At 33.4% G+C, this 24,335-nt stretch overlaps 1 protein-coding gene across 3 annotated transcripts in view; it reads left to right on the top strand.

Annotated features, from left to right (window-relative positions):
- The window catches only part of LOC125061829 (diuretic hormone 45), an 85,159-nt gene that overhangs the window by 44,156 nt on the left and 16,668 nt on the right, over window positions 1–24,335 (top strand). For all 3 annotated transcript variants that reach the window (XM_047667443.1, XM_047667444.1, XM_047667445.1), the window contains exon 2: window positions 9,972–10,013. In XM_047667443.1, the coding sequence (XP_047523399.1) occupies window positions 10,011–10,013 (3 nt within the window). In that variant the 5' untranslated portion in view covers window positions 9,972–10,010. The remainder of the gene's footprint in view (window positions 1–9,971; window positions 10,014–24,335) is intronic.

Below are 24,335 nucleotides of genomic sequence, written 5' to 3'. Positions count from 1 at the left end.
TGGTCCAAATACCAATCTGTAATTATTACGTATTAGAATTCGTAAAGTCACAATATATGTAACTGTCAAATAAGTCAAACTTCATACAGAAAAAAAATGGGACAGATCTTGAAACTAGAATTAAATTTGAATGATAAAATACATACGAAACGCAGCGGAAACAGAACATAAGGTTGAAGTAATAATAAATCTTAATGTTAAATACGCACATAGAAAGCAAGTCCATTGGTACACAGCCGGGGATCGAACCTACGATCTCAGTGATGATAGTCACACGCTGAAGCCACTAGGCCAACACTGCTCCATAGAGTAATATAAGCTATATTAATTTCCAAATTATCCGTTCTATCTATATAATATAATTATACGTTCGACGCCAGTCACAATAAAAGCACTATAGTTTCGTGTTCTCCTGTAGTTATTCACAAAGAATTTTGTACTTTACAAAAGAGTTTTCTTACAAAGGATATGAAGTATTTTACAATAAAGAAGGTTCCTACGATATAACTGTGAACAATGGTTCTTAATCGATTTAATTCTTTTCTTAGCAAATGTGAATTAATGTTCAATTACAATCTCTTCCATTGTTTGGGTAAATAATATAGGTAAATGTGCAATACAATAAGCTATTCGATAAGATTTTAAAAACCATTTCAGGTTCTATTGAATCAAAGATCTATATTATAAATTGTCATTGATAATTTCAAGAACCCGCCAAACCGCTTCGCTTGGCAAGATGGCGGCGCACATGTCATATGTCATGCCTGTATAAACTTAAGTCAAGATTTGAATGTGTTAATTATCTAATAACACAAATAAATTCTGATCAGATCTCCGGCGAAATTGGACTTCAAGACAGTATTAGAATTAGACAGATGAAGGCTTAATATTTACGCCTCGACTAGTCTGTGACCGTTTCGTGTCACGTGACCGACGCATTATAGACAACAATAATATTTTTAATTTATATTTTTGATTAATTATTTACAATATATTATCAACGGTTTTTAATGTAGTGTTTATACAGATTATTCTCAATAATTTCGTACTCTCTGTCTATTTCTGATGGAAGCATTTCAATAAATAATGTATATTGTCACTAAACATATTATCGAATCAACTTGCATCGCTTAACTAAAGCGTATTAAATTAATCTGCCTCATTTCATCGGAACGTTAGCCTCTTTTGACAGAAGGAGACGTAACCGTTCTGTAACGAGTGCATTTAATAAAAGTAGGCAATAAATGTAAATTTAAAAGCATGGATTTATTTTACTGACGTTCATAAATCAAAAGTGACGTTCATAAATTAAATTACCTATGAATAAATCATATTTTGATTTTTGATAGCTCCGCGGTAATCTTTTTTCTGAATCTTAGTCACACACCTACTGTAAAGAACTAAAAACATTAATATAAAAGGAAATGTTAACTTAGGAATAATACATTTATGAGAAAATAGCTAGTGCGCATTTAACAAGAATTTAAAATTTTATTCAGTATTTTCCGTTTTCAATAAATAAACGAGCCGAAGTTAAAATGCCAGATTGACGACACCTGCTACGTAACTACGACAAACTATTGATGTTTTTATTATCTGTATTGTTTGAATGGGGCACAGACTGTTCACCCACTTGCCTATTAGAAAAAAGAAATATTACGAAAGTAATGTAACCTAACATTAGTTAAGTTACATATATATTTTAGTTAGTTAGTACATTTGAAGACAATAAACTGTAAAACGTCAGGTTTGCTAGTAATAAATTAGCCCTTTAGTTTTCCCCACACTCATAAATTGTAGTATAACACTCTTGTTTCCGATAATGTCCAATGGGTCGACTACACTTATTTATTTAACTCTAAGTAATCTTACAGCTAACATACATATTATAAATCAAAGCACTTTTGACAATACAGAAAGCCAAAACAGATTACATAGATAAACAGAAAACAAATAAGTACATTAATAGACAAAACTATATAAAGAAAACTAAAATTTAACATTTAAATCAACAAATAATACTTAATATTTCAAATCACTGCTTATACAAAAACAGTCTTCCCGCCTCTTCAAATACTTTCTCACATCTTCTTTGCTGAGGTGGAATATATGAATATCCTCATAATTGGTGTATTCTTTATAGGAAACAGATTATTTTTTATCTTTCCAGCGTCGCAAACCCACTACACTTAATTTAAGTCATTGTTTTAAACGACTTAAGACAGATGACACCTGATTCAAACAAAATAAAATAAAACAACGTGTGTTACTTCGTTTAGTTTCATAGTAACTAACATTTTATTACTTAGTATAACTAGCTGACCCGGCAAACATCGTTTTGCCATGTATATTATTTCTAGGAAACATTTGTTAGTTGTATATATTTTTGTATGTTGTATCATAAAAATAAAAAAAAACATTCTAAAAAGTAAAAAAATTGGGATGCACACCCCTTATCATTTAGGGGTATGAAAGATAGCCGATTCTCAGATTTACTGAATATGCATAAATAATTTCATAAGAATCGGTCGAGCCGTTTCGGACGAGTATGGGAACGAATATTGTGACACGAGAATTTGAGAATAGTAATGTAAATATCATTTAGTAATGTAAATGATATTTACATTACTATTTTTATGTCTGATTGTGCGGATTTTGTTTATAATTAATCAATCTGAATGTATTACTTTCTTTGAAAATAAACGATTTATTATTATAACAAAGACACATGACAATAGAACGAAACAGGTTGCAAATGTCACTTTGACATTTAAAACGATTCTTGAGATCTTATTAACACGTTAGAACAGTTATATTTGAATGTATTCAGGCAATTCTGAATTTTGGTAAAACAGAACATCACGTACTAACACAAAATCTAAGCACGTAGCTTATAATTATAATGTTATTGCCTTTCATAATAGTATTATTCCATAGATAATTCGATATTATCGTTATTGTGTGAATATCGGTTATCTGTGGGCCGATTTGTTTGTAGATAACGTGATAAGTGCTTTATTAATTCAGGGGCGGCATTAGGAATTCGCGAAGGTGTAAATGAATGAGTCTTTATTGCTGCACAGTTTCATTAAAACAGTCGAAATTTTGAGTTTCATAACCGGACGTCGAGGCAGAATATGAAATTCTATGCGTATAATCTCGATGTTCCACAACTTGTCAGTTTAACTTCATTTAAAATTATAGGAAACGAGTTTTAAATAATTTTAATCTTATTAAAAACATAAACGTCAATTGTCACACAAAAAAAAACAAAATAAAAAAGTGACATAACCTTTCGAACCAACAATGTACAAATACAAAAATTACGATAAGTACAAACAGGACAAAATTCGTACCAAAATATAAAACATTTAAACTGAGCCATAAAGGAAAAAAAACATTTAAACTTCCCGCCAATTTTCATATCAGACAGCAACCAATTAGAACGCTTCCCGCCAACGCTATTATTTTTAGTTGTTAATTGTCACAGTAAATCACACTCTCTGTTCTCTAACTTCTAATTGAGTGTATACTGTGGCGATCAACGAAGTTAAGCACCGTCAGGGGCGGTAATACTTGGATGGGTGAGAGATTGGTGTGAACACATAACATGAAAAACCATTAGCATTTCACACGTTAATACTCAGTTAAACATTTATTTACAAACAAGTTAAGTTATAAAATATACTCGATTCTCTTATAAGTTTAGACATTAGCCAATACCGGAAAATTGAGCAACTTAATTTACATACAATCAAACTTTGCAAAAGTGACGCGGGACCGCGCGAATCTAATTTCTACATTACATTATATTTTTCTGATATTTTGATACCACTTGTTTTTTTTTTATGGCTCTGGCACGATTTGTGCATTAGCCAGCGTCAAGTATAGGATTTTTTATAATTCGTGCTTGTCTTTAGAAATTCGACCGTGTCCTCCATGTACGGTTTAGGCACTCGCCCGGTACCGCACCACCCTCCCAAAGGCCGAGAACAAATTTAAATTAAATTAAAACTTGCCCTCGAACCGGGAATCGAACCCGGTACCCCTCACCTAGCTGCCACTTAATAAGACCGCTAGACTATGAGGCCCCCATTGATACCACTTGTTATTCTTATAAGGTGAAATATATTTTTATTTGAGTTCAAAAAAGGAGGTTGTATATCGTAATTAAGGTTTCCATTCGTAATTTTTAAATTTATTCCATTTTATGTTAAAAGGACTGACCCGGCGGTAAACCATGAATGATTATATATCTAAACATTCCTCATGAAACATTCTAGATATTGGTGAAAACCTCAATAAATTCCGTGCAGTCGTTTTTAAGTATCGCGAACAGATAGAGGATTTGTGTTTATCTTTATATGTATATATAATTCTACTGTACGTGTCACTGAACTCGTCTTAAACGGCTGGACGGATTGGAAAGAATTTTTTGTCAAAGTTTGGATGGCGCCCTGGATGGTTTAGATTCACTAATCAGTCCGCCAGATGGCGGTGCAGTCGGTATCTAGGTTACTTATCTATACAGCAAATAAACAGCTGGTATATACAGGGTGGCCAAAAAGTCGTGGATCAAACGCAAATAGGGGATAGATGAGGTCATCAGCGGCAAAAAATTGTTCTACGGGAGGTCTCTAAGGTCAACCCCTGCAGAGTTATGATTTATTTTGGTTTTATATGAAAATTGACTTTTTTATACTAATTCTTCTTAAAATTCGAAAATATCTACATCCTGTATCTTTCTCATAATATCCACTAGATTGGTACTGATGAGTTCTTGCCTTAGACATACTATTTATAGTTGTTTATTGAGTGTATTCAAGAAAATATTAAGTGATACGATATAACATTTTTTCAAATCATAAATTTTTGTTTACTTCGGACCCCACTGTGAAAAAAAATTACTCCACCGAAAAGTGTCCCTGTACTACAAGTTTTGGCGCATTTAATAGGGATTCTGAAAAGGTATTACACGTGGCCATGAGTCGCTCGAATATCTTTCTAGGAAGAATTACAAACAACGATTGTGAAATAATAATTGTATTAAAACAATTATTTCTCAATGGTTGTTTGTATGAAACAAAATATTTTACAATAAAATATGCTCATAAATTCCTGACTCTGACCATAATACTTAATCTGCACCGTCCAACAACTTCCTACGTAACCCTCCAGCCATCTGTCCAATTTTTTGAATCTAGTCCGATTCACACAGTACTGGTCCCATGTAGGTAAATAATCTATCATAAGTCCGAATCGTTGTTGTTTTTTCGTCCTAGAAAGATATTAGAGCGACTCATGGCCATATGTAATACCTTTTCAGAATCCATATTAAATGCGCCAAAACTTGTAATATAGGGTCACTTTTCGGTAGAGTAATTTTTTTTCACAGTGGGGTCCGAAGTAAACAAAAAGTTTTGATTTGAAAAAAAATTATATCGTGTAACTTAATATTATCTTCAATACACTCAATAAACAACTATAAATAGTATGTGTTAAGCAAGAACTCATCAGTACCAATCTAGTGGATATTATGAAAAAGTTACAGGATGTAGATTTTATCGAATTTTAATAAGAATTAGTAAAAAAAAGGCCATTTTCTTATAAAACGCAAAATAAATCATAACTCTGCAGGGGTTGACCTTAGAGACCTCCCGTAATACAATTTTTTGCCGCTGATGACCTCATCTATCCCCTATTTGCGTTTGATCCACGACTTTTTGGCCACCCTGTATATAAACCATCAGTCCATATGTTCGTTATTAAACTCCTAAACGGCTGAACAGATTTTGATGAAAATTTTTGTGTGTTTAACGTCTGTCGGTATAATATAAAAGCTAGACATATGCTGGCTTCTGTAGGCATTATCAAGCTCTCCAACTCTAGGACTCAATTAATATCTTTTGCAAATCGACTACCACGAAAAAGTATTTATATGTTTCGGATTGTTATACTCATACACAAATAACGTTCTATTGGTAAAATAAAATCGGTTTAATAGATCCAGAGATAACCATACAACCTCAGAAACTTTGCTTATAATATTAGTATATATTTACTTTGTAACCGCAGTCTGTCTGACACGGCCTAAGATTCGTCAGGTAATTAACTGTTGGAGAGCTTTCGGCGTGATTGGTCATGAGTGTCCATGGCAGAATCGATCACACTTGGCTATATTAGAGTTTACTCCACCTATTGTTTGATGGCAAATAGATATTGAGTGGGATGCTCTTTGTTTCACTAGACGTATTATTTTTAGTATTTGCCCATTGAATTAAGCAGTTTGATTTTTGAAGTTATACTTCTTTAGGCGCGTTATGAAACATTTATGAGAGTGAAATTTTACGATGCGCGCGCACCGTGACACAAAATTAACAGAATGAAGTTGCCCACGGAAGATGCTACGGCATTGGACATAATTTAAAAACAGCATTCGAATAATAATAGAATTTATGTTACACTTAATGTAAGAGAATAATAATAAATATTTATTTATTTATGTAAACTGAACTTTATTGACTATAATGACTCCTTTTCCAGTCTTTGATTATTTAATTGTAATTAATTATTAGCATGCAATCAAAAACTATTTTTAATAATGCCAAAGAAGTATAACTTCTTACGCGCGTACATAAGTACACGCACCCTTTTTTTTTTTTTTTAAATGTCGTCTTGTGTCTGACATACAGGTCTGAAATATGCCGGTTTTCACGATGTTTTGCGACGTAGGAGATAATTTTAATAATCTGTTATTTTTCAAGCGGAATTAGAACTCACGATCTCAGAGTTGAGTGGCGCAAATTCTTCATTGAAAATCACAATCTCCTGTTTCTTTTACATAAATCATTTATAAATAAAAATGATTATTATCTGTATGGGTTACATTCCAAAAACAGTCAAAAAATTCTCGAAATATATTCCACAGAATAAATCGTTATTACGTGTACTTATATTATTAGAGAACACAAAACAGACAGTTATAAGCGGAAGCTGTCACATGAATGTCACTAGAAACTATACATTAATATCTTTGATGGCACAATAATATATTAGACGGAATAGACAATATTTGGCGGTATGGTCGAATATACTTAGCCTTCCCTATGGGCGAAAAAAAAAAAAAATTATGGCGGGAATATGACCCTCATGGTTTCACAACTCGCTTGTCAAATACAATGTATAGGATTTATTGTGTGTAATTTATTCATATATTTTAATAACAATAATAATTTTTTGCAAGAATATGATACAAAAATGTTTTGGTGGTACAATTTTGTCTTAAAAGGAATTTTACATTTTACATTATGAGTCATATCAATTAGTCAATTCTTATATTATTTGTATCATACATATCATACATTATCAAATTAATATTAATTTTAATGTTTCACGCAAATAATCATTTCTTGAATAATAATGTTTAAAGAACTTTATTTCACATTACAAAAGAGAAAGTATTTTATTTAGATGAGAAACTTAATATTAAATGACACGTCGCCATCAGCCATACCAATTTTACTCTACTAGGTTCATTCTGATATGTTTCTTTAATGGCCTTTTGAATTGGTTAAACGCGCTAATATTGCGAATTTTAGATGGTAATTGATTTAATAATTGCACACCTTGTAGACTTCTTCAAACAATTTGTACGCGGCTTCGGTAAGATAAGCAAACTCGCTCGACGAGTATTACGTGTAGTGGTGTTTGATTTTTATAAATGATAAGCTACTATGGAGAGAGTTATTTAATTTTTTTACAAGATTACAGGTGCTATACATATAGTTGCTAAATCGTTATAAGTATGGTTTCTTAGTGATTTTATTAGTCTGTGTTAAAAAATATACAAATGTGATTATTAATAACACACAGGAAACAAAGGAAGGTGTAAATATTTTAGCTATATTCAAAAATACTCTGATGATCGAAACAGTGTTCTAGTTACGATACCTGGGAGCCTGAATTAGGTCATGTCAATCATTTCCCAGAATGTTATATGATAGGGAATATTATATTTTACAGGTAAATGAATAATCCTTTTATTTCTATATTATTTATTTATTAGTAGTACAGCTAACATACATATTATACAACAAAATACTTATACAAATCCAAACAGATTACATAAATATATCGACGTAGGAAAGCATATTTGCTGTAAGTAGACAAAATACCTAAAGTGACTTTTTACTGCCATTAGAATCAGAAAAAAAACCGCATCGAATGTCCCGGGTCCTGTGTCTCTACGATGAAAAAAAATTACATACGCCGTTGAAAACGCCCGTACTTATATTTTTTTTAGCAAGATTAAAATGCTGTATGTAGACCAAAATCCAGTCATTATAGACAATTTGTACTTACAGCAAAAGAAAAACTGCATTTTTTTCTTTACAAATACTTACTTCTTCCCATTTAAAAACTTAACGCTACTTACAGCATTTTTGCGGCGTGTGATTTTTACATTCCTTTACTTACAGCAAGTTTAGGGAACCTACAGTTTTAGTTATTTTTTACCATTTACGACATTTTATTTCAACCAAACATTACATTACCAAATGACCCACTGCATTTCTAGATCTAATCATAATTATAAACTAATCTTACCTACATCTTGAATTGCAATTGAAAGTACCCAAATACATATGTATGTAAATGTTTACTGCATACAGCATATTTACCGCCTGTAAATTGATAATATTTCCGCGCGTACATTTTTATTCCTTAGTTACAGCGTTTTAAAGGTTTTTTAAAGGTGATTTAAAAGACTGGCAGTTAAATAAATATATGTTTCAAAAATGGTAGCAATATCATGGATAGGTTCGACACTATTAATTTTTTTACCGAAATTAACTAAGTTTTTTGGCTCTGGTGAACAATTGCAATATGTCTACTTACAGCAAATATGCTTTCCTACGTCGATATATACATATATTTATTTATTTAACTCGAATAATTAACTTATAATAGAATCTTATTATACCATAAAATAATAAATAGGGAAGTCAGCCTTCTGTGACTGACCAATCCCGAAGTCTAAGACACGCCACGATGTTTTCTTCGTCGAAGACTGTTTAGAATGAAATATTGATTGGCGTACAACCGAGATTCTAATGCTACTCTAGTCTCTGGTCTACGTGACTGAATATAATTTTTTTTTTTTTTAAGTTTTCTCATTTTGGAGCATTCAGTGGCGTAACAATAGAGTGGCAGTGCTGGCAAAATGCCACGGGCCCCCGACCCAAGAGGGCCCCTGCCCAAGAGATATTATGTTCTATGGATGAATGTGAAGTCTCCAATACGCATTGGGCTAGCGTGGGGACTACAGACCATTCCCTCTCGCCTAAGAGAGGAGGCCTATGGCCATTAGTTGGACATAAACAACGTGTAGTTGAGTACGCTGAAAATCTCGACGTTTATTAAAATTAAACTGAGTACAACGTGACGATTTTTACTGATAGTCCATCAAAAGAATCAGTACCTAGGGCCAGAACGATTTGTAGCACCAGGCCCCCTTAACAAAGGCGTTGCGAGCTTAATACTGTCTCTGAAAAATGTATATATATATATATATATATATATATATGATCTATATAGTATGTTCTCTACAGGCTTCTGCCCGTTACCTGTTACAAAAAAAACGTGTGTGTACTTATGTACACGCGTTAGAAGTTATACTTCATTGGCGTAACAAGATAAAAATCTTTTCAAAAATTTTAATATATGTTTGAAGAAATAACAACACTAACAATAGAAAAAAGGTATTTTATACGGTACGGTAATAATAAGGTTTATTTAAATATAATAAAAAAACTAAAATGTTGACTATAGCTAACATCAGGGTGTCGGTTTTTAGTGACGGTGTGCGCGCATCGTAAAAATTTACTGTCATCATTATTCCCTAATACGCGCCAAAAGACATCAAAAACAACAAACAACTTTTAGATTTTTGATTATATTTTATTTATTTTCAGGTTTCATTTCCTGTCAAATAGACGCCAATCTCCATAGACATGGTAAGTGAAATAAACTAGTAAAAGTTGTGTCTGCATAATATATATCCTTACACATTACAACAAGAAGATATCGTTGCTGCCAATCTCATTTACCCAATTTTTATAAAAACATTTCAATTGACGACTCATTGGTCTAGTGGTTAGTACTCCTGACTGCGAATCCATGGGTCCCGGGTTCGATTCCCGGCTGAGACGAACATCGATGTGATGAGCATTTGGTGTTGTGCTTAGGTCTTGGGTGTTTAAATATGTATTTATATGTCTATCTATCTATAATATGCATGTATATCCGTTGCCTAGTACCCATAACACAAGCTTCACCAGCTTAGTATTGGACTCGGTCAATTGGTGTGAATTGTCTTTAAAAAAATTTTTTAAATAAGCCTAAACTATTCCACTTTAGCAGTAGTTACAGAAGAGCAGTGTTGGCCTAGACTCTCTTCACTGAAGTCGTAGGTTCGATCCACGGCTGGGCACCAATGGACTTTGTCTGTGCATTTAACATTCGCTCGAACGGTGAAGGAAAACATCGTGAGGAAACCGGCCTTAGACCCAAAAAGTCGACGGCGTGGACACAGGAGGCTGATCACCTTGCCTATTAGATTGACAAATGTTTACAGATACAGAAATCTGAGGAGGAATCTAAAAAGGTTGTAGCGCCGCAGATTTTACATACCACCGTAAGTATTGCTGAAAATCCTGTGTAGTAATAAAAATGTCTTCTCCGGGAATCAAATCCCTCTGGGCCACAAACTGCATACACTACGTGACCAGCTGAACAATTGGAGTTGTTCAATTGTTTTAGCTTGTTCTATTGTTCGTGACCTAGATTTGTTTAGGTACTTGTAACAATGTTATTCGAAAGATGTTTATTTTTTAATAGATAGAAAACGAATTACACTGTTTCAATGATCTCACATTTGACAGTAAAAGAGAGTCTGTGGAGGAAGGATGGTGTATGAAAACGACGGCGTGTGTCAGGCACAGGAGGCTGATCACCTACTTGCCTATTAGATTGATTATCATGCGACAGATTCAGAAGTCTTAGGCCCAGATCTAAAAAGGTTATAGTGACTATGATTTAAAAAAATATATATGTACATACAATTATACACTATATACTATATTCTTAACCTACATAGTAATAATAATATATAATAATTGATAAATAGAAAATTAAAAAAAAAAAACGTGGTCCCTGTCCCTTTAAAAAATAATAGAAAAAGTAAATAAAAAATAGTTTATATTACTCAGATATAATGTAGCTTAATAGTGGTGAAAGAATTCTAGAATGAACGATGAAGTTGTTCACAAGGTAACTTACAAAAACCGCCAATTCCAAATGATAATATGCAAACATTTAATAGATTTATCTTAATATATATAAATTACGCGTCACGTTGTTTGTCCGCTATGGACTCTTAAACAACTAAACCGATTTCAATCAAATTTGTACACCGTGTGCAGTTGGATCTAACTTAAAAGATAAGATAGCTTACATCTTAATTTATACCCGCAATATTATTTTATTGCAATTATTTGACAGTCACAATTCTAACAGATGGTGTGTTGAAAGTACCAACGTTTCACATAAGCTACAATTTAATGACATAACCACCAAAAAGCATGGTCCCCATGACTGGTGTTCTCTTACCGTTTCCCTTGAATAGTTTGCTACTATGTAATATAGCAAAAACCTTAGCCACAGCAACGCTTGGCCGTGTCTGGTAGTTTGCATGTAATTTAAAACACTTTTATTTAAAGTAGCGCCTCCTGCCCGTTTGACCCCTATTCCCCTTGGACCAAAGCCCTGTTCTACAACGCTAGTTTGACTGGTTTGGCTTATCATTCTTAGATTTTATGATGTTCCTCAGTTTTTGCAGGTCTATTCAACCAACACAGCCTCTTGCAGGATGTGACTTACCATCATGCACGCACTTTAGTTTCGCATCTCGTGGCTTGTACAGGGTTTTTTAATAAAATTACTAATAACTTAAGGCCGGCAACGCACTCGCGAGCTCTCTGGCATTGAAAGTGTCCATGGGCGGTATCTATTAACATCAGGTGTCCCTCCTGCCCATTTGCCCCATGTTCTATAAAAATGTAATAATAATTCAGTGCTTCAAGGCTTGGAACAAATAGATCAGCATTCTGTCTGACACATTTGATTTTTCATAAGTTCGTTCGTTTTGTTCGTTCGGTCGTTTGCAGCAACTGAAAGCGCAATGGAAAAGAATTCACTACCTCTGGAATGATATTTGCGCGGTTATAATATATATAAAATAAGGTTGCGGTATAAAATTGTTGATAATTCTATTATCTATATTCTATTGTCTCAGTTACCCACTATTGAAGCATATCAACAGTGATTGATTAAATGCGTAAATTATTCATGAACTCAATTATAGTGAACAATGGCTGATTTATGGCTTGTCCAAAGATTAGTCCTATTCATGAGTTTGATAATTTGGGAATTAAAGTTAGATCCTTGCAGAACAGTATTGTTTCGGTTCGATCCCCGGCTGTGCACTTTCTGTCTATGTGCGCATTTGACATTCGCTCGAACGGTGAAGGAAAACATCGCACATTCTGCCACACACAATGGCGCGCAAATTTGTCTTTAAAGTAATTTTACATTTTACATTATTAAACATATGATTTGTTCAATTCTTATATTATTTGTATCGTACATATCATATCATACGTTATTAAATTTAATAACGTATATCTAATGTATAAAATTCTCGTGTCACAGTTTTCGTTGCCATACTCCTCCGAAACGGCTTGACCGATTTTGATGAAATTTTTTGTGCTTATCCGGTATCTATGAGAATCGGCCAACATCTATTTTTCATCCCCCTAAATGTTAGGGGTAGTCCACCCCTAATTTTTTTTTTTAGTTTTTAGACAAAAATTTTAATTTCTATTTTTTTATGATACAGCATTAAAAAATACATAAAACCCATATTTTCACCCCTCTACGATCAACCCCTGTTTTTTATTATAAATGATATACATGGCAAAACGACGTTTGCCCGGTCAGCTAGTATATAATAAATTTACGCAAATAATCATCTTTGATCCAAAAAGTCGCCGGTCATCACCTACTTGCCTATAGATTGACAAATGATCATGAAACTGATTCAGAAGTCTTAGGCCCGGACCTAAAAGGTTGTAGCGCCGCTGATTTTATATTCCACTTTAGATATTGCAAACTGAAATTCCTGTTTAGTAATCAAAATGTCTACTTCGAGAATCAAATCCCTCTGGGCCACAAACTGCATACACTCTGAAATCTGGCATTGTCCATGGGCGGCGGTATCACTTAATAACTTAATGTAGGTATATATTTCTGTAAATAAATAAACATCTGGTCAGAATCTGCCCGTTTGCCCCCTCCACTATAAAACAAAATTATAATAACCCTGGTTGCAAAATTTTTTTTTGTTTGTACGTGCTTATTCCAGGGATTGGATTTAAAAGAAAATCTTTAAAATAACGTTACTAGAGTGTATGCGGAATGAGAGAGAATGAGACAGAGCGCGGTGGTTATGCACACTAATATTTTTTTTACTACGCGTCATTTGTTTGCAAAAACTTTTTATTTTTTTCAAATTAATTTCAAGATTTTTTATTTATTTATAGCCTTATATCAGAAATACAGCAAACCCTGTTTTATCTCTTAAATTCTTGTTAGTTATTTTGTCAATTCTTCTTTTCTTTATAATTTCAAGATTACTGTACTATATTAACGTGGTGTTGCCAACGTAACAAAAAAGATAAGGAAAGCCACCTATCCCACGACGGTTCTTTCCGCATAGACCCATAAATAGCAGAGGAGCATGAATGAATATTTGCAAAACAGGAAAAAATATTCCTTGAGAACTTCCGTTACTCTACGACGGTCAAATTTATGTAAAATTAACGCAAAAGATATAATTAAACAAAACTGTCCACCAATGTATTATCCAGAGAAACAAACATTACAGGAAACGAAAAAAATGTTTCATTTCGTTAATATTCGGTAAAATATTATTATGTGTTTTTGTCCATAGTTTTAGATGGTATAAAGGACTTATTTATTAATAACATAAATAAGTCCTTACTTCATGATTATACCAGTTAAATGACTTACGAGTCTAGAATAAAAAATAAATGGTTTTTGACATACGAGGTTATCATTCTACAGTGACGGTAGGTGAAGCTTTGATGTGGTTTTAGTTAGCAATCTCATGATCGGGCCACCACAGAAATACAATTGAGCCGCAACACTCAATAGGTTATAAATTCAATGGTCAATCTATAGTTTAAAATAGTTCTTATAGTGAAACCCTTCTCTTCAGTTGTATTCTTCATTGTGGAAGGTCAGTTCACTGTAAGAGGCCTGCTGCCCTGCCAGTTCCCTCTAGTTTGTTCTGGGGAGACTCTTGAGAATTGGGCTTGGTCACATCAGCGTGTTGACGACCAGAACTGTGGGTTTTTTCCTTCCACATTGCCAACCAACTAGCTAAGTAAGTTAGAACTCTTCTAAAATGTCGTTGTCTTTTACGAATTTGAGTCTTTTTTAATTTAATTATTTAATCATAAAAACACTCCTGCCCTAACAGGCGATCCTTAATTGACAAGAGTGAACAATAAGTGAATAAAATTTACAGACGAAGCAAAAAAGCAAACATACGAAATTAATTAGGAAAAACATAATAAAAATACAAGAAACTAACTAACTATTATAGGCACATAACAAATGATAGAAGTTGTGCCAGTTCACTAATCGGACAATGAAAAAGGTCCGTTTACCTATAAACGTAAACTAAACACCGAATCATATGTGCCCTTTTCAGAAGGTTAGTCAGTGGGCACATGAAGTAACGGCGTTGATTGATTGGTTAGTTCTTCCAGCGGTCCTTAGTATACGAAGCATCTTTATCCAACACCACGTCTCCAGTGCATCAATACTGTTCCTTGCGCTCGAATCGTCCATGACTCCTAGCTGCTCAGAGCTGCTGACCGATTCAAATAAATACATAAGTTAACTAACCGCTAACATTTATCCTTAAGGTCGCCATAGACGGACCGCATATTGCAGTCGAGACCGACAGCTCTAGAGCGGTCGCGTTGAAGTCGTACACGACTGCAATCCAACCGCATAATGCAGTCGACTATTATTTACAAGATGGATTTCGATGAAGAAACACTGCTTCTTGTACTAATATTAGGCAAGCATAGGCGTAGAACACACCGTAGTATGTGGGAGCGTCCAATACTACAATCAAGAGAACAGCATGGAATAATTGCTCTAAAGCAGTCGGTCTCGTCTGCAACATGCGGTCCGTCTATGGCCAGCGTTAGACTTAAAGTACTACAGACATCACACGGAACAATATGTTTACAACACAACGTGCTGTAATATCGCTATGAAAATGTTTCTAACCGCTGAGCATTTATCTCGATAGCAGGTTCTAGAGCCTTCCAGTTGACCAGTTCAGGCTAGACGCTTGAAGATCCAACCTTCAGGTTGGAACTGTATACCTCCACATCTTTTTAAAACGGTACTTTGGCAACGATAAATTTCGGTAATTACTAGAATACACTGGAACAAATTTGGTTTTCTTCGTGATTTTAATGAATGTGCTACTAAATTATAAGGACATCTTTGTGTTTTTGTCCCTCAAAGCCGCAAAATTATCTTCGTTTTAATCTAAGACAAAGCAATTTAATATACCTTATCTTAACAGCTCTTCACAAAAATAATATCGCGTTTGTCCATTTAATTTCATACATTTCGCCAAAATAAAAAAGAAATGTTCAAATAAAAGGCTCATTTTATTATTCTTTATTAAATTTGGTACCCATAGACGCATTCGTGAGCTTTTTAAAAACTAACTGACTAGAACATTACAGGACAATAACATTGTGGTCCCTTATTCATTCCCAAGATTTAAAATCAGCAGATTTTTCCAAATTACGTCTGCAAAAACCAACCTAGTAGTTCAGGCACCTCTCATTCTTGTTCGCGAATATAACAGAATAAACACTTTTTATCCATAGGTTGACATATTGGGCTGATCAATTTTAAAGACAGCATTGATAAGTGCTCATCTGATAAATTCGGTGTTTTGCTGGTAATAACTAACCTTAAAATATAATAACTAAATTATTAAAAGGAATTCCTTTAGGCAAGGTTCCGAAGATACTGGCAGCGTCCCTTTGAATAGCTAGACTAATTCTTTGTCCGAGGTAGCTGCCAGCTCTTCGGTCTCCTGTGATGTCGACTAACCTTTTAGCTATTTCCTTAAAAAGCCTTATAGCGCTAGGACCCCACAGATCAAGGGTCTCGACACCGAATGGGACAAAATCATATTCGGAGCCTAAACCCCTGTATTTGAACACACAGCAGCCCCAGCTCTGTTGTTGGTTCCATAATAATAAAATAATTGTTATATATTTTAAAAAATATAGCTTGTAACATATACTGTAGATATATATACCTATAGTATGACGTGGTGAACTTTAAAAAGTATTGAAAGTAATTTTCTTAACCTAAAAATTATATAAAGAAAATCAAAACAAATTTAAAAAGTTTGGTCCCTATGGCAGTGTACCTTTAACGCTGGCATATTTTATTTTATACATAAATAAAATATGAGAAGGAAGATCAAAAAGGATCCCAGTCTAACTACTGGTCAGAAGTTGTACTTATATATCGGTGTTAAATGAAACGAGTATTTTAAAGTAATCAAAGTGTTAATTAAATTTTATTGTAAACCAGACAATGGCGGAAAAAGAAGTAGGTACAAAGAGTAATCATGTTGATCTAAAGTGATTGGACAACTATAGAGTGATACATTCTATAATGACTGAAGGCGCCAAATTTATATTTTATACAACCTAAAGGTGCGTACAGACTATATAACATAACATGTTATACAACATTGCTATACAACATGTTTCAGATAATGTGGACACTGAATGTTATAAAACATGTTATAATAACATGTTATTGATGTGTATGCTAGGACGAACCCAGCATCTACGTTTTTTTGTTTTACTTTTGTTATTTAAAATGGTTATATAACATTGTTATATTGCATTGTTATTCTAATGTGTACAGTATTGTTTTATGTTATAATGTTGAATAACAAGGTTACATAATGTGGACGAGTTATAAAACACAAGTTATATAATATGTTACATAGTCTGTACGCACCCTAACAATCGGGCTGAATAACTTTTCAGGGTGGTTCACTGTAGCTACAATCCTATTCATGCAAAGAAACCTTTTAACACTTAGAACGATAAATCAACAGCTTGTTATAAATGGCAAAGAAACGTTGACTGTTTCTTTTCACTTGAAGCAGTATTTTAATATTACATACAATTAGGTCAACACTGATTAATAGTCAAAATAAACAGGAATATAAAAAGGATAAAAATAAATGTCCCATTAGAGCGCTAGCTTTTATAACCCGTCGAATGAACCGATTTTCTCTTCGACTATGATTGCTTAAGCACTCAAAACAATTATTAATGACTAGCTGGCCTGGCGAACATCGTACCGCCTAACAGTCGATTCTTTATTTTTTTTAAATACTTATTCTGCTATTCTATAAAATTTTCTCTCCGTAAGAACCATCCTCGTACTTCAAAGAATATTACAAAAAAAGAATTGGCCAAATTGGTCCAGGCGTTGTTGAGTTATGCGCTTACCATTTTGCGATTCATTTTTATATTATAGATTACAGTCGCGATTATATTATGAGGTTTTATTGAAGACCAGAGACAAACTCAGACTCACTCGTGAACCATAGACAGTTCAAACCCTGTGAGCGTATGACACGCACACACAAACAAACACAAAATATAACAAAGACCGAAAAGAAATACTTTCATTACACTAATAAAAATATTAGTAAATAAAAAAGCCTAAGAGAGGAGTGTTGGCCTAGTGGCTTCAGCGTGCGACTATCATCCCTGAGGTCGTAGGTTCGATCCCCGGCTGGGCACCAATGGGTTTTCTATGTGCGCATTTAACATTCGCTCGAACGGTGAAGGAAAACATCGTAAGGAAACCGACATGTCTTAGACCAAAAAAGTCTACGGCGTGTGTCAGGCGCTGGAGGATCACCTACTTGCCTATTAGCTTTAAAAATGATCATGAAACATTCAGAAATCTGAGGCCCAGACCTAAAGAGGCTGTAGCGTCACAGATTTATTTTAAAAAAGCCTAAGCCCAGCGTTTCATCAGACATTGTTATTTTCTTTTTCATTATTTATAATAATCTTAACGTACATAGTTATAATAATCTTTAGAAAACTTAAATAAATTTAAAATGTACCTGTAACAAAAAAAAATTGTAAATGTCCCTGTGGCAGTGTACCTAATGCCGGCATGTAGTATTGCGATACTTATTCAATTACCGTCTAAAATTCGTAGTATTAGCATTTTTTACCAATTCAACATTAAAGATACATATCAAAATGAGCCTAGTTGACTAAAATTAGGACGGCTGATGGCGACGTGTATCTCGTTTGTATATAGTTTCTCATGTAAAAAAAAATTGTAATGAGAAATAAAGTTCTTTAAACATTCGTTAAAACAGCGAGTAAAACACCAGCTCTGAAGTCACCGGTACAATCTACCAGGTGCCAAAGCGCTGTGCTCTTGAGTCCAAGATTCTCTACTCCAAAGGGAACAAAAATTTTAACGAAAGAATATTCCGTATTATTATTTGAAATCTTAAAACATTTATTTATTAACAAAAATACATGTAATAAATACATTACTAAGCCAATACGATAATTTCGAAAAAAAATAGTAAAATATGTAATATTAAGTATATAATATACACAATATCGCTCCTGTCCTCTCACTCTTCAAACATATAAAGATGTCGATAATATCATGACGCGTATATACTACTAGTAGACTCAGCCAAGCGTTGCTGTGGCTAAGATTTTTGTTATATTACATAGTAATAAACTATTTAAGAGAAACGGCAGGAGAACACCAATCCACCATGCTTTTTTGGTGGTTATGCCATTAAATTGTAGCTTATGTGAAACGTTGGTACGAATAAAGAGCCTTTTCTAGCGGTGGTATTTTAATAAAAAAAATTTAATAAAAGGTCGCTTATTGTGACGTAACTATAAAAGATAGAGACATGCTGTCGCGACATTTTTTATAGATAGTGATGTGTCCTGAAAAATTGTAATACATCTTTTTGTTCTATCATTTATAGTTTTCGCAGTGCACGCGATTGAAGAAAGTTTTTTGTTTATTTTTTACACCTTGGGTTATATTATTCAAGTTTTAGTAATCAACTCTATTTTTTTTGAAAATGAAACATAGCCTATGCCACTTGGGAATAGTGTAGCTTGCCAACGGTGAAAGAATTTTTGAAATCGGTCCCGTAGTTTCGGAGCCTATTCTTTTCAAACAAACAAAAACTCAAATCTTTTCTCTTTATAATATTAGTATTGATATATAGCATATTATGCACACAACGGCTTAAATAATATTGTGGCATGACAAAAATGTGAAATTTAAAATATGTCCACAGATCCAATCCGAATCCGAAAGCTCTCCGTCGGATCTTTACTGTGATTGTGTGATTTCTTAATATCTACATTTCCATTGAGATGTCATGTAGAAATATTCTATTAATATTGTTATCAGTGAATTAATCTTCTTTCCAATCGGACCGATTTCTTTTATATAACCAATAGTTTGGAAATTAATTAATGTCTGGTACAAAAAGTTTATCATTAGTTATATATACCTTAGCCAGGGGAATGCGTGGAAAAAATTTGGTTAATTCCGAAGCAACACTTTCATAAAAATTCGTTCTATTTAATTTATTAAGATCTGGGGGCACGGCCGTACCATCCTTTTCTCGAAGCAGTTCAGGCCATTTTCGACCCCCTATAACATTGTTGTGAGCAGTGTTGGCCTAGAGGCTTCAGCGTGCGACTCTCATCCCTGAGGTCGTAGGTTCGATCCCCGGCTGAGCACCAAGACTTTCTGTCTATGTGCGCATTAAACATTCGCTCGAACGGTGAAGGAAAACATCGTGAGTAAACCGGTCTTAGACCCAAAAAGTCGACGGCATATGTAAGGCACAGGAGGCTGATCACCTACTTGTCCATTAGATTGATAAATTATCATAGTTCTGTGGATAGAACTAAAAGCCTGAAAAATTTTTTCATGTCAATCTATAATTATTTAACACACATAAGATTTGTAATATTGATATGGTCAGTATAATATGTTGTTAGGTTATCTAATTACATTATAACTTAATAGGTCTTTTAAGTTCTGAATATAAACCGAACTGGTATTACATGGATCTCACAACGTTTAACGGTAGAAGTGTCTTGCGAGATACCAGTGTTTGAGTTTAAATTAACTTTAGAATTGTAATATCATATAAGCTCTAGTTAATAGGTGCTAAATATTAACTTATACCCGTTCCTTTGTAATTTTTATAGGTTAAAAATAAATATTTGTTTGGCAGATTAACATTCTAATAGAGACACATTTCTTTGAATTCTTTTTTTAAAAATACAAATATAATCTGTGGATCTGCGATACGAAATTACGTTTTGGCGGGAACAGAGAATGGCGGACAAATAGCTATTTACTATTTATATTTACAAAGGTTTTCCGCTAGGCAATTTGTTTTGACAACTTTTTTACTCTAGTACCTAGTAGCATCTTTCATTTATAATTATTTCTATATAGGTACGGTATCGATAGCGTTTATATCATTACTGTCTCAAGCAATCGTAAATTTATTTATTAAAAAGTTAAGTGATAACAGCTTTTTTTAAATGATATTATTTACAATTTTTAAATTACAAATATGTATAGACATATTACACCACATATACGAAGGTGTGTGTGGAAATGTGGGGATGTGTAAGAGGGTGCGTTTTTATGTGATCATCATACTGAGCTGTACACGAGTAGTCCTATGGTAAGGTACATTAAATTTTAATACTTAATTGACAACTCAGAGTGTCTTTAAATAAAAATATATTTAAATAATGCAGATTAGTTTTTTAGTTCCTTATATTCATTTTAATAGTTGACTGTTGACATTCGATGTTATTCCTGGAATTCGTGTGACAGGCTTTCAATAATGCATAATACGGTATGTAACTTGTGTTGTGAGTATATAAATATTACATATATACATATATATGAGCTTCATGTCCTTATTATGTGGCGCTACAACCTTTTTAGGTCTGGGCTAGAGTTTTCTGTATCTGTTTTATGATAATTTTACAATCTAAAAGGCTAGAATCAGCCTCCAGTGCCTGACACACGCCGTGGCCGTCGACTTTTTGAGTCTAAGGCAAGCCGGATTCCTTTTAAATTTTAATTTTAAAAATAGAATTTCTATAAGGTTAATCGCCCTTCTCACTCTCTCTCAATCGGTCTCAATCGCTCTCTCCCTTTTCTTCGACAAAAACGCTGCACATCTTCGTGACGCTAATATTATTATTATTATATTATTTTATTTCACTTAAAAAAAGCATGTAGCATAAAATTAGTGCATAGCGTAGGATTTCCTGTCGTGGACCTATCTCTTCCATTTGACATTTTAACGGTACTTGACGTAATAATTTCTACAATATTTATATACTTTCCTTTTCTAATTGTTTGAGAAGTTCCTTAAAATCCCACTCTTTCTATTGATGACATATGTTAACCTATGGTTAATAAAAGATAGAAGTTTTGTTTATATGTGCTTGAGAATGTTGAACTTACACAATAGACGTTTGTTCACGTCCCAAATAAATACTTGCTTCATGTGTTTAACTGCCTCCTAATAGACAAGGAACAACATCGCTTCAACCGTCGCTATACGTTTTCGTATAGTTGCGCCAAACGTCTTTGACTCAACTTTAAAGTAAATAAATAAGTAGGTATTGTTACATATTAGCTAATGGTATGTATTAAATTATAAGTTGTATGCAGATGAGAAGGTTATAGATACGAAAGATGTCCAATTCGTGATATTGTGATAATTTCACCTTGGAAATAAATAAATACTGGCTGGAATTATTTAAAAAAAAAGCAATAAATTTTCTTTTGTTTTTAAAAATAGTTAATTTGCGGCGTGTTCTTAAAAATCGATAAACAAGTTTGCGCGGTTATAAAATATCTCTGCTTGAAAAGTTTTACTACGGAGCTGGTAAAACTTGAGGTCAACAGGAGTTCATGCTCTTCTATTCTAGGGTCGTACGTTGGTGTGCTGAAAGGACGCAAGGAAAAAGACTAAAAAAAGTTGAATCGGATCGTTGTATTACTGTTTAATATAGCGGAATAAATGAAGATTTCTAATAGGAAGTAGCCATGCTATACACACGTGTGTGTATAGCATTTGGGTATGATATGCTTCCTGATACGCAACGATCTGAGAATTTCAAAGTTTGGGTCTGTCACAGCAAGATCTTGAGTTTTGGATCGATTAACAATGGACGAAACGGTTTTATAATACCAAAACAAAACGATTTGGAAGAGACCGTCATCTCCAACTCCGAATAAATTTAAGGCCTTCATCCGGTAACATGATCTGTTTTTCTGGGACAACCAAGGGGTGGTAATGATCGAATACCTTCATCATGGAGCCACTATTACGGGGACTTTGCAGCAACGGCGTGGCGTCGCTAAAACTGTTTTGTTTCAGAAGATGATGGTTGCCACACGAGAAGCTGACTTTGAATTGATGGAATTTTCTTCATACTCATTATCACTTATGAACAACACGGATCCAGTTTTCCAGTTAAAAAATGGAGTGGGACTAGATATCCCTAATTTTCCGAATCAAACGAATAATAGCTATAAGTACGCGATAACCAAAGACAATAGAAAATAATGAATATTAAACGCATTTCTACTTTATTACTCAATTTTTCGTTGAGAGGGGTTGAAATATCAAAATTGACCTCGCACCCTAAAGCGATAGAAAAACAAGATGGCCGATTTCAAGATCAGCTGTGTTATGGTCAAATTATGATAAATTTAATTTAAATTTTAGATGGGGTTGAAAGATGTTTGATGTTCTTTTATCTTCTTTATCTTTTATCGAGTACAGAAAAAACTCAACAAATTCAATACATGAAATGCCAACATACGATTTATAGCCTAGTTAATCTGGCGGGCGACAAATCTGACGCATGTTGAAAAACTGACAGCTCTCAAACGCGACCAGTTAATAACTTCCCGCCAATTTTCGTGAAATTTTAAATTGCATTTTTTGACGTAAACGAATTTACAAATAGTATTTATTCAAGATTTAAAATTAAGTAACTAGACTGAAATAATCTTTTCCAATTATGTACTTCTACTATAGGCGGAAAATAATAGACGGCTAAAATATATGAGTCTCCTCTAACTTTGATTTTGTTCCCTTTGGAGTAGACTCTTGGGCCGTGGGGTTGCAAGGCGCTAATTTAAAGGTTTAAGTTTGCACCTGGTAGATACCGGTGACCCCAGAGCTGGTGCTTTCCTCGCTCGACGAATAAGTTTCGCAATACAGCGAGGAAATGCTGACAGCGTTAACGTTACACTGCCGCAGGGACCAATTTTTTTAAATTTCACATCTTGATATATTAATGATCGATGTGAGATATTAGTTTCCGAGGAATTTTTGAACAAAAATATAAATACTTGCTACATTATATACGAAAACAAATCATATTTATACATTTACTCACAGATTTCATTACAACAACACAAAAAGCAAAAATACAAAATTTTACTTTCGAAATTTCGATATTTTAGATCATTGGACACAAAAATATATGACAAATTTGGGTTTGTATTTAGGAGACCGATTGAACGATTGAAAATCTGTGGTTTTAATTGAAAATGAAACCTTTATTGTATTAAAACTTACTTAAGTGGAAAATAATTGAAAATTATACGCTTTTACTTTTTCTTTTACATTCATAAGTACTTTATCTCAATATAATATAATATATAAGTATAATATAACTCACAAAAGCAAACATAACACCTAATCAAAATAAACTTTAATAAGGCAATTTGTACCTAATCTATAATTCATGTTTATAGAAAAATTGTCATAGCGTCGATTACAATAATACCTAAAAAATATAATTTACTTTTACTTAGCCAAAAACGTCACTTAATAGATTGTCATTAAAAAAATCGGTTGTCTGTAAAGTCGGTCTACTGACGATAGTTGAACGTGACAACGTCATAAGAAAATACTGATGGAATGGTTGCATTTTTTAAAAGGAAATTTTAATTTTATTTGTTTAATAGATATTTTGTATGGATATACAGAA

This window comes from Pieris napi, chromosome 24, assembly GCF_905475465.1.
Source record: "Pieris napi chromosome 24, ilPieNapi1.2, whole genome shotgun sequence".
In the NCBI taxonomy this organism is placed as follows: Eukaryota; Metazoa; Arthropoda; class Insecta; order Lepidoptera; family Pieridae; genus Pieris; species Pieris napi.
The sequence above is the reverse complement of the archived record's forward strand: the minus strand, read 5'-3'. Positions and strand labels throughout refer to the sequence as shown.